Source organism: Phaseolus vulgaris, chromosome 3 (genome assembly GCF_000499845.2).
Source record: "Phaseolus vulgaris cultivar G19833 chromosome 3, P. vulgaris v2.0, whole genome shotgun sequence".
NCBI classification, from domain to species: domain Eukaryota; kingdom Viridiplantae; phylum Streptophyta; class Magnoliopsida; order Fabales; family Fabaceae; genus Phaseolus; species Phaseolus vulgaris.
Genome location: NC_023757.2, coordinates 28144281 through 28155664, shown reverse-complemented (window position 1 = coordinate 28155664; position 11384 = coordinate 28144281). Strand labels below are relative to the sequence as shown.

At 38.3% G+C, this 11384-nt stretch overlaps 1 protein-coding gene across 1 annotated transcript; it reads left to right on the top strand.

Moving 5' to 3' along the window:
* Positions 1–10734: 10734 nt before the first annotated feature.
* On the top strand, positions 10735–11127 carry LOC137805496 (uncharacterized mitochondrial protein AtMg00810-like). Its single transcript, XM_068605438.1, has one exon. The coding sequence runs from the start codon at positions 10735–10737 to the stop codon at positions 11125–11127; it is 393 nt and encodes a 130-aa protein (XP_068461539.1).
* Positions 11128–11384: the final 257 nt, after the last annotated feature.

Sequence of the window (11384 nt, the reverse complement as noted above, 5' to 3'; positions counted from 1 at the left end):
AACCATCATTTGGGGAGTTTTTAAAAGAGTTTTTCTTAGCAAGCTGGGCTTCCACCTTCATTGCTAGATGAATTAAAGACCCAAATGATGAATACTCTTGTAATTCCACAATATCTTGGATTTCCTTCCTTAGCCCACTAACAAACCTAGCAATTAAAGCTTCGTCTTCCTCACGTATTTCTAACTTACATAAAAGCGTTTCTAATTCTTTATAATAAGCGTCCACACTTAGCGTGCCTTGTTGAAACCGTTGGAGTTTCAACATAAGGTCTTTCCTAAAGTGGGGCGGTACAAATCTAGCGCGTATTTGAAACTTAAGAGAGTTCCAAGAGTGCACGGGAGGACCCTTGTCAAACATAATGTCCTTTACAAGTCCATGCCACCATTGCATGGCATAATCACAAAATTCTAAAGTAGCTAACTTATACTTATGCTCATCTTGGACCCCATGTAGATCAAAAATCTGCTCACACTTGACCAAGGGAAGTCTAGCTTTAGCCTCTCGGTAATAGCCATTGTCACGGTGGTCTCTCCCTCTAGGATCATAGCCATGAAAGGAATGAGTTGGCTCCCTTCTTCTTCGCACTTCTTCACGGCCAAAGGCATTGGATGAACCCTTAGACGAATGTCTATGTGAATGGTGCGCTGTATGGTGTGCATTAGACGGTCCAGCTTGTTGCATGTCCAGTTTTTGCAACCTTTCCTCCAATCTTCTAATATGGCATTGAGCTTCTAGTAATTCACCACGAAGAGAAGCTTTAGAAGGTGAATTCTGCTTGCAAGATTCCTCACTAGAATATGGAGCCATTTTATCAAAGAGAAACAACAAACACAAAACAGCAAACAAATGTTAGGAAACAAAGTCAGCTAAAAGAAATGGAAACCAGAACCAAAGTGAAGTGGTCACTGAAAATTCACTCTCAAAGAAAGAATGCTCTCTGCACCAAGCTTATCTTAAGGCCTTAGTAATCCTCAAGTGAAAAATGCCAAAGCAAGAGCACAGAATCTTGAAAGTACTTCACCACAAAACCAAAGAAGAAAGAATGACAAACAAGAAAAGGTATAAGCAAGGAAAGGTAAGTGCAAAAGGAATACTATATGTAAGACAAACTCAAAGATTAATGAATGAAAGACAAGCAAGAAAATAAAGAATTCAATGAAGAAAGAAGGCACACCAAAAGAGTCCTAGAGAAAAGTACTAGAGTAGATTTAAGAAACAAAAAACAAGCTACTGGAAAATATTTTTTATGCAAACTGTGCTATGTTTACAGATTTAACTGGAATGATTGAAAGCGAACTGGAATGTGAAAAATTAACCACAGAAACTTCAATGTCTCAACTCAATAATGGCACTAGAATGAGTTAAAAACAGTAAGCCAATTGAGAAAATAAATTTTTCAAAATCGCTGCCCAATTACCGTATTTTTTCCGGCAAAATTGTACACTTTTCGTATTTTATTTATCATTTTTTGTGTACTTGGAATTTTTGAGTACTTCGTTTTGCTATGCTTTTGTAACACTTTGAAGAATGTAAATCCAAATTTTCAAAAATTTCCCATGAGCCAATTAATTGCAGTAAATTGAAAACAGTAGCACGTTTGGAAGAAAACAGAGTATCCTATTTAGGAATAAAAAACAGTATGATGAACTAGCAAAGACATAATGGAATTTGTGTATAGGAACTTGTATAGGTCTAGAATACAAGCATGAACTCAAATCTAAAAATGAAAATGCACAAAGGATCAAGCAAACAACTCAGAAACAGAAAGTAAACCAAAGCAAGAAACAATCAAATCAATAAAAGTACTACAAGAAGTGATGACAATTATGGAATAACATGACTAAGACAAAACTTGAAATGATTACAAAATTAAAAGACATATCACAAGATATAACAACAAATGAAAGGAAGCTTAAGGTCAGCTCAAGGAAGGAGAATGCCATTCCAAAAGAGCAGCCAAACTCATATGAACAATGAGTGCCATAATCCTTTTCACAAACACTTGGTGTAACAAAAGAAAAACAGAAAGGAAACTCAAAATAACGCCTAAAACAGAATGGTAAACAACTTGAAATAAAGAGCTCTTGAAAATAAAGTGCAACACAACTCAAAAATTAAGCAACACAAAACCTAAACTCTAGATACCACATGATGTGAATGCAATAGCAAGAATACATGATTCTTTGACATTCTTAGGAACAACTTGAGTTGGTCATGAATTGGCACTTTAATTAGAATTGGATCAATGTTCTAATTCAAGAACTCACCAAGACTTTGCACCGAACCAAAGCTCACATGGAAGTCCATGTGTTGTCAAATTGAATCAAGCAACAAGAATGGAAGAAAACACAAAGGAATACAGCCAAAGAACATGAATTATCGAATAGAATTGAGAAATACAGCAAAGTATCGAACAACAATGAAGAACAATTAAGCTAGAACATGAACTAGAAAGAAGGAACAAAGCTTGAGAAGAGAAAACTTATGGAGATGGAAGGAGAGGTGAGTGATCACGCCACTTAGAGTGTGGATACTCCAAGATTAGTGAGTTGCCACCACTTGAGGTTCACCATAGACACCCAAGATAAGACTTGATGAAGGCACCAAAGCTCTTCCAATTTCTCTCTCAAATTGAGTAGAGTTTTCTTACTACAATTTCCAAATCTCATTTGTACAAGGGCAGCACCTTTATTTATAGCCTATAAGGTGCTGAAATGCTAAGCTAATCAAATGCAAATGTGCCCCTAATGACATACAATTTTTGGCGCCAACTAGTGCATGAAGGAAGTGTGACTTTCCGTCCTAGTTTGGCACCTCCTAACTCATATCTACACTCCCCCTAGCATCCCTTACTAAGTTCACACCCCCCTAAGCTTCTACTATTTCTAAACTAAAAACTAAAGATGCTTCTACAAAAGAGGTTTCTTATGTTTCCCTCTAAGCATCTTCTTAAAGACTATTCTATATATTTTCTACTAAAGAGAGATATTCAAAATGAAGCCTATTATTTGAGAGTTTGTAGACTTCTTTATCTTTAGGCTTGATCTTCTCTTTGACTTCTTTTAATTTGTGAGAAGACTAGAAGGAAGAACTTCAAATGTGTAGGTGAAAATCCGCTTCCTTCATCAATAAAATCCTCTCCTATTGGATATCCATCAGACATGATTCCTCCTTAGTCTGACATATAACACATAAGTTTGTGTTCATGATTACCCCTCTCCTACTCAAGCACTCCCTTGTAGGAATCCTACCTAGAAGGACCCTCCACGCTGTGGTTAACACATTGGGAAAGGTTTTGATTTTCCATAGGTATTTGAACACATCCTTTTGAGGACTTCTGTCAGGATTAGCTATACATTCATATGCAGAATTTAAAGAAAACAACCCCGAATCATCAAACCCCTATACCTGTATATCTTCATGTTCCCTTGACAGCCTGGCACGTGATATGTGCGTAGCCAATTCTGTTTCCAACATGATTTCCCACTCAAATCTAGCTCTCCTCCAGCTAAACTTCCAACTCCATACTGAGTCAAACCAAGCACCAACCTCTTCCACCTTTTGGTTTTGGTTCAAAGAGAGCGAAAAAAAAGTCTAGGAAATAAGGTTTTAAGGTTACTATTACCGACCCATGCATCCTCCCAAAATCTTACTTTGTCACCACGTCCTACTTTCCAGACTACTTGTTGTTGAAACCAACCTGCTCCTTCTCCCTTCGTACACACTTTATGTAAGTCTCTCCACCACCAGGTTTGGAATTTTATTGGTGATTGCGGACAGTCCAGATCCATCCCATACTTTGATACCAACAACTCCTTCCACCTCCCTTTCTCTTCAGAGCATAATTGAACTTCCTTATATCTCTGAACCCCAATCCACCCTCCTCTTTCGGTTTAAACAACACCTCCCAGCTTACCCAAGAAATCGGTTTCTTCTCCTTCCCCCTACCCATAGGAACCTCCGTTGTAAGCTGATTATGTTTTTGCAAACACAGTCTGACGCTTTAAAAAGTGATAGGTAGAAAAGTGGCACAGTTATTATAACTGATTTAATGAGACAAATTCTCCCTACCATAGATAGGAATCTCCCTTTCCATGCATTGAGTCTGGCTTTTAGTTTACTTAGCACAGGCTCCCAAAATTTTGTCTTCCTTAGGTTCCCTCCCACCTCTAGACCCAAATACATAAACGAAACTGCCATCTTAGCACAATTCAAGGTTTTTGCATAGCATACCATAGCATTCCGGTTAACATTTACTCCTGCAATTTTGGATTTATGCAAATTAATCTTTAGACCTGAGGCTAGCTCGAACCCCCTAAGAATTGCCTTCATAGTAACCACATTACTATGGGACTCCTCACTTAAGAACAAGGTGTCATCTGCAAATTGCAAGATACATAGTTCAACCTCCTCTCTTCCAATCTTGATACCTGACAACAGGTTAGCCTTATTAGCTTGCCTTACTAACCCAACTAAACCCTCTGCCACCACTATGAAGAGGAAAGGAGACAGGGGATCACCATGCCTCAAGCCTCTTGTTGGTTTGAATTCCTCTGTAGGACTACCATTCACTAGCACAAAGACTGTAGCAGATTCCAGACATCCTCGCATCCATTTGACTCACTTACTTTGGAATCCCAACTTAAGGAGCATATCATCCAGGAATTCCCATATAACCGAATCATAGGCTTTTTCGAAATCCACCTTCAAGCACAACCCAGACCTCCCACTCCTCCTAAGGTCCTCTACCACTTCATTTGCCATGAGAACACTATCAAGCATCCCTTTGTCTTTTAAGAATGTTGGCTGGCTATCACCAATAACTGAGGGTAGCACTTTTTTAATTTTTCCCGCCAACACCTTTGAGATGACTTTATAAATAGCCCCCACTAGTGATATGGATTTATATTGCTCTAGCTTAGAAGGGTCCCTTACTTTTGGTACCAATGCTATAAATGATGCATTGCAGCCCTTCAGAATAGTGCATGTTTCATGGAACACAACCAAATCTTTAACAAACTCATCTTTTTATATAGTCCCAACTTTTCTTTATGAAGTTGAAATTGAACCCATCCATTCTAGGGCTCTTTGATCCTTCACATTGCCACACCGCTTCCTTGATTTCCTCCTCTATAAACACTGCCATAAGAGACAGATTTTCCTCCTGGGTGAGCATTTTAGATTCAACCGCATCAAGTCGCACCCCCAAATCATTTGTTGCTTTAAATCTATTCTCAAACAACTTCTTTGCTTCTATGCGAACCGTACACGGTTCCTCACACCACTGGCCCCCAACCTCAACTCCCTCGAGTTCATTTCTAAGCCTTCTCCATCTTATGGATGAATGATAGAATTTGGTACATGAGTCCCCGTACTTAAGCCAGTTCATTCTAGCCTTTTGGCTTATTAGTGAATCAATTTTACTATCAATCTCCCGTAGCCGACTCATCAATTCCACTATTTCCACCCTTACACTTCCAAGTTGGACATCATTCATATCTTGGCAATCCATGCTTTCAATTTCTTGCAGGATGTCCCTATTTTTGGTGTGTAAATTTCCATACACATCTCTATTCCATACCTTTAGATCTCCCTTTAACATTTTCAGCTTGTCTTTGAGCTTTGTTATTTCATTCCCCCGTACAACACATGACTGCCACTTTTCCTTCACCATCCCATTAAAACCCCTTTCCATATGTCATGCATCAATGGTTCTAAACGGCCTAAGGCCCAAGTCCTTATCCACCAACTTCACCACTAGAGCACAATGGTCAGAAACTTTCCTCTGCTGAACATACTGCTTGCTCATTGGCCATATATGCAACCACTCTTCAGAGACAAGGACTCTGTCCAACCTGCTTTTTGCCAAACCATTTGCCTTAAACCATGTATATTTTTTCCTACCAAAGGCAGATCCAATAACAGATTTGTTTCAATGAAGCTGTTGAACCCGGAGGTCTCCCTAGAGCGATCATCTCTACTGCTAACACCCTTCCTCTCACTTCTAGTTCTTGCAGCGTTAAAGTCCCCGCAGAAGCACCAAATCGAATATTGTGATACCGCTTTAATATTAGTCAACTCCTCCCAAAGCCTCTCCTTATCTGTGAAAGCGCAAGCAGCATAGACATTTACTATAGCACATCTAAGAGAAAATATTAAGTGTTGCCCGAAGAAAGCAATGAATCCCTTTCCCATGACATGACTTTCATAGCCGCATACTGCTTTCTTCCACATGGTCAACAAACTACCTCCTCCATTTTCCCCTTCATTGTGTAACCACCCAACATCATTGTCCCCCCATAAAGCAAAACATCTGCCATCTGAAATGACAGTGGTCTTTGTTTCTTGTATGCAAACAAATTTTGCTCCCTCACTCGCAATGATTCGTCTCAAATATCTGGCTTTGGTACCTCCCCCCAAACCTCTTATATTCAAATTGATAATCAACACAAAAAACATGGTTTATTGCCCTCCTCAAGCTTACACTCCGCATCTCTCGCTTCCATACTCTGATATTCCTTAACCACCTCTGCTTCAACCCCTCAACAAGCTATACCCATATGTTTACCTACCTCCCATAACATAGTCGGTTCCTCCACACCTTCCGATTCACACAAACGAGCATTACAGTTAAAGATATCCCCATAAGAGATTGTTGCTACAGGGGTTTCGAATGTGCAAGATGGAGAATTCCTTGCCCGAGATGACCTCTCACTTATTCTCATCGATCGCCTGGGGTGGGTGCTTGGCCCTCTCAATTCCCACAACCCTTTCTTCTTACTTCTACGAGGTGAAGACTTGTTCATGGTTCCCCTTACCACGACCTCGTCTTCGGTTTCCCTCAGCCTTTCTATGACTTTGCTTCCTTCTTCTAGCTCCTGCAGCACCAAGCCTTCAATATGGTTTCTAAGGAGCGCATCACAAGTAACCTTCTCACACTCGTGCAAAAAACCCCCTACACCCACTTCCCTATGGGCTGGCATTGGGTCTTGGCTTACCTCCCACTGGGCCGACTTCTTACCTTGTTGTCCTAACACAATTTTAGGTAAGCAAAGAACATTGCTATGCTCTACATCCACCACTAGCTTAGCCAGGTCATCATGTTCAGAACAACTATTGCCTTCCACTTTACCGACAACGCAAGTAGGTGAGTTGACGAAGATCATCTCTTCTGAATCCTTCTGGACCTCCATTTCCCTATTCGAGAAACTCTCACCATCTTTAGGCTGACCTAGTATTCCCTTTGTCATAGACTCCTCAAACTTGGATATTTTTTTTCATTTGTGGAGCCTAGTCTCCTCCTTCGTTCTCCTCCCCCTTTGGTCGTCTAACCCCTCCATCGCTCTGCCCCACCTCTTCCTCATAGCTATTAACCGACAACTTTGTTTCTTCTACGTATGTGTCAAGCGATGATACACTGTCGGAAGAGCCAAACCCATGATAACTACACTTGCACAAATTTACTTTAGTACTTGGGTTTTCCTTTTCAATGAAAATGCTGAAGATTTTATTGTTAATCCTCATGTCTTTCATCAGCCTTGCATTACAATTTTTCAGAATCCTGACTTGGAGTCTAGCATACTCCAGATTCTCCCATAACAACGTTGATTTATCAATGGACACCAAAGTTGATATTGTTGAAGATGGTTGCTGCCCCTTCAAGATTGTGTTTGATGAAGACTTCTATGTACATTTCATGTGTATTTTGCTTTGCTTTAAGTGTGTCTTAGGTAGTGCTTAGAGGTTGTCTAAGAGTGGGCTTTTTGCTGAGTAACTCACCTCATAACCACTGGCCATGTGATAAGAACAAGCATAAGTTATCTTAAACTGTTTTTCACATGTTTTACAAAAAAACACGTTTACTGCATAAAAATAAATCTGTTCTTTTCCAAATAAACAGATTTATTTTTAAACTGATGCCTTGGCTAAGTCTTGTGAAAATTTGATTTTGTGCATCATGTATTTTGACTAAGTCTTCTATCACTCAAAACGACTGCGTTTCAAACAGTTAAGCTTTTCTGTTTTGGTTTTGAAAAATAAATTTGTTCATCTGTAAATGAATAGATTCTTTTTGTCTCTGGTGCCATGTCAAGCTTAAACGATTTTTAGTTTTATCTCAGCACCAGAATGGTTGACTAAGTCTCCTCACTTAACAAATTCTCTAACTGCTTTTGAAAATAAATCTGTTCATTTTATTTTCAATTTGTTCATTTTATAACAGCTTTAACTATTTTTCAAAATTCTGTTATAAGTTGGTTTTCTATAAAATGAAAACTTGTTTCTGAGTTTAAACATCGTTCATACATTTGCAAAAACAAGTTTTGACAGCAGAGAATTAAGAGTTTACAAAGGATTAGCATTTGTTCTTCAAAGATTTCGAAAATCACAAAGTGCTTGTTCTTGGTGTGGTTCCAAAAGCTTGGTGTGAGGTGCTGCTACTGTTCTAGCAATCTTGCCTACTGGTTTAAGGCAGATCTTTGTATCCTCAATCAGGTGTAGTCGTTTCACTTCTCATTTCTTGTAATAGTTTGGTTGAACACTCTTCTTGATAGGTTTTCTTGAAGAGTGTGTGTGAGCTGAAATAGGTTTTTGAAAGAGTTGTTTGATTCTGATAAGAACATATAAAATTTGTTAAAACCCACTGGAACAGATTGACTGTGATAGGTTGCTCAAGAAATTGTCAAAGCTATTAATTGAACCTTAAATAATTGCTTAAAATTGAAGCTTGCTGTTCTATGATTCATTGTTCTTAATTTCTGGAAAACTGTTTGATATCAAGAAGAACACTCATAGTTTGTTAAAAGCCACTGGAACAGGTTGATCGTAAAGGTTACTCAATTAATTGGCATGCTATCAATTGAACCTTAATCACTTGCTTGAAATTGAAGTTTGTTGTTTGGTGTTTCACTGGTTTTCGTTCTAATATCAGTGTGTGTGCATCTGGAAAATCTATCTGCATAATCTTGTGATTAACCTTGCTGTATAAACTCTTTTCAAACAAAAACAGTGCCAAAATAAATCTGTTCATTTTCACATAAATCGATTTATTTTCTGTAAATTGTGTTAAACACTGTTTCTGCGAGAAAGTTTTAAAAGGTCAATTCACCCCCCCTCTTGTACTTTGGCACTATTAAACCCAACAGATATTTCTCCTACAACTTTGGCAAAACAATCCTCATTCCACAAGGAGAAAGGCAATCCATAGTATCTAACCCATACCATTTTATGGCCCGCTACATGATTCTCAGACCACGGTTCAACAATCAAAGACATTTTCGAACTACTCCTTGTTGAGTTTTATCAGGGCCTCCATGCTTTCCCCTTCTCTTGGTGTGAGCATGGCCAATCTATCACCTATATATCTCAACTTGACCATTTCCATTCCTCCTTTCACGAACTCCTCTTCCAATTGGTCGTAGTCCAGCTCTGCATTGAACTGGCCTATTGTGCTATTTTCCATCCAAGGTAGAGACTGTTGATGTGTCGTAATTACTATATCAACAAAAGACTTCTTCCCTACTTTTTCCATCCATACCTCCTTCTTTCTCACCCTCCCACTGACCCCCGGACCTTCCACACCCTGCTTCCTTGGCTCTTTAGGTAGCACCCTTGCTTGATGCTGTTGTGCTGGTTTCAGCCTTGTTCTGGGGTAGTTCAATGTTGTTATCAACACTTAGATTAAATCTCAAAGCAATTAGCATCTCAATTTTAACAAAGCAAAATAATTTTCAAACTAAGTTGAAACAACCGATTGTTTTGTCGAAACAACCGATTGTTTTGTCGAAACAACCGATTGTTTACACTTAGGTGTTTTGAGAAAGTTTGAAAAATGTTTTTGAATGGTGTATTTTGTTAAGTAACAAAACAACCGATTGATTCGATGAAACAATCGATTGTTTGTTTTAAAACCATAACAGAAAAACTGTTTTCTTTGACTGAGCTTTAAATGCTTTAACTGAATACGCTCCAGTCATTAAATGCTTTGACCAATCTATTTTAAATGCAATTAAGAGTTTGTTAAGATTTGATAACAAACTATATTCTTAGATATATTCTGAAAAACAGTTTTGATATATTAAGAATCTTGAAACAAAGTTTTAAGAAGAAGAGTTTTTCAAAGTATTCTGAGATTGCTAAAGAGTTGAGAGATTGATCAAGGTGCTGAATAGGGATTCTACTTGTATTGATTTCAGATTTCCATATGTAACAAGTGTAATTTTTTGTAAACTGCTAAACAATTCGTTTGTGTGTGTTGCTGAGATTGGCTGTGTGTTCTTGAGGTGTTCAAGATCAACAGTCTTAGTGTTGGCCAAGGAGAGTGTGTTTCTTGAGGTGTTCAAGGTCATTCTCTTGGTTGTGGTGTAAGTGATCAAGTGGTGATTGCTTAATGGATTTCCTTAGGGTTTCTGAGAAGACTGGATGTAGCTCTGGATTGGAGTGAACCAGTATAAACAACTGTGTACAATTTCTCTATCCCTATCTCTTTAATTCAGTTTGATATTTTGGAACTGGTATAAACAACCGATTGTTTTTCCAGCTTTGTGCTTTTTGCTGTTTGTTTTGGAAAAACTGAATTCTCAATCAAGGTTTTTCTGAAGTATTTCCATTCTAAGCTTAAAAGTTTTCAAAAATGCTTCTTAAACAATTCACCCCCCGATACATACTTTAAGGAGAACGGGTTCAAGCAATGTCCTTACGAGCATGGTCTTTACACAAAGGACAGTGGAGGTAACATGATATTTGTTGCTCTTTATGTTGATGATCTCATTTTTATGGGTAACAATAATGAGATGATAGAAGAGTTTAAGGGCACAATGAGACGAGAATTTGAGATGACAAATTTGGGATTGATGAAGTTTTTCCTTGGTTTGGAGGTTAGACAAAAAGAGACGAGTATTTTTGTATCACAAGAGACATATGCAAAAGAGATTTTGAAGAAATACAAGATGGAAAATTTCAACCCAGTATCAATACCAATGGAACCAGGTGCAAAACTCTCAAAGTTTGATGGAGGAGAACATGTCGATGCAAGTAGATACCGGAGTTTGGTAGGAAGCCTTCGTTATCTCAAATGCACGACGCCGTATCTTTCATTAAGTGTCGATATCATAAGTAGATTCATGTAGGAACGAGTTTACTCACATTGGAAGGTGTTGAAGCGAGTCCTATGGTACATCCTGTAAGAATTGATGGCTTAAACAAGAGGGGGGATGAATTGTTTATCAAAGATTTTTGCAAAGATTCAATAAGAATGAACCTTTATCAAACAATCACAGATAAGCAATTAAGGAAAGCAATCAAACAATGATGAAGAAACTGTTTACATAATTCTAACTGATTAAAAATACATTTTAACCGGTTGTTTATAGCAGCAACAAAAGTA

Coding starts and splice junctions, on each gene's coding strand:
- LOC137805496 (XM_068605438.1), top strand. CDS start 10,735: ATGATATTTGTTGCTCTTTATGTTGATGATCTCATTTTTATGGGTAAC.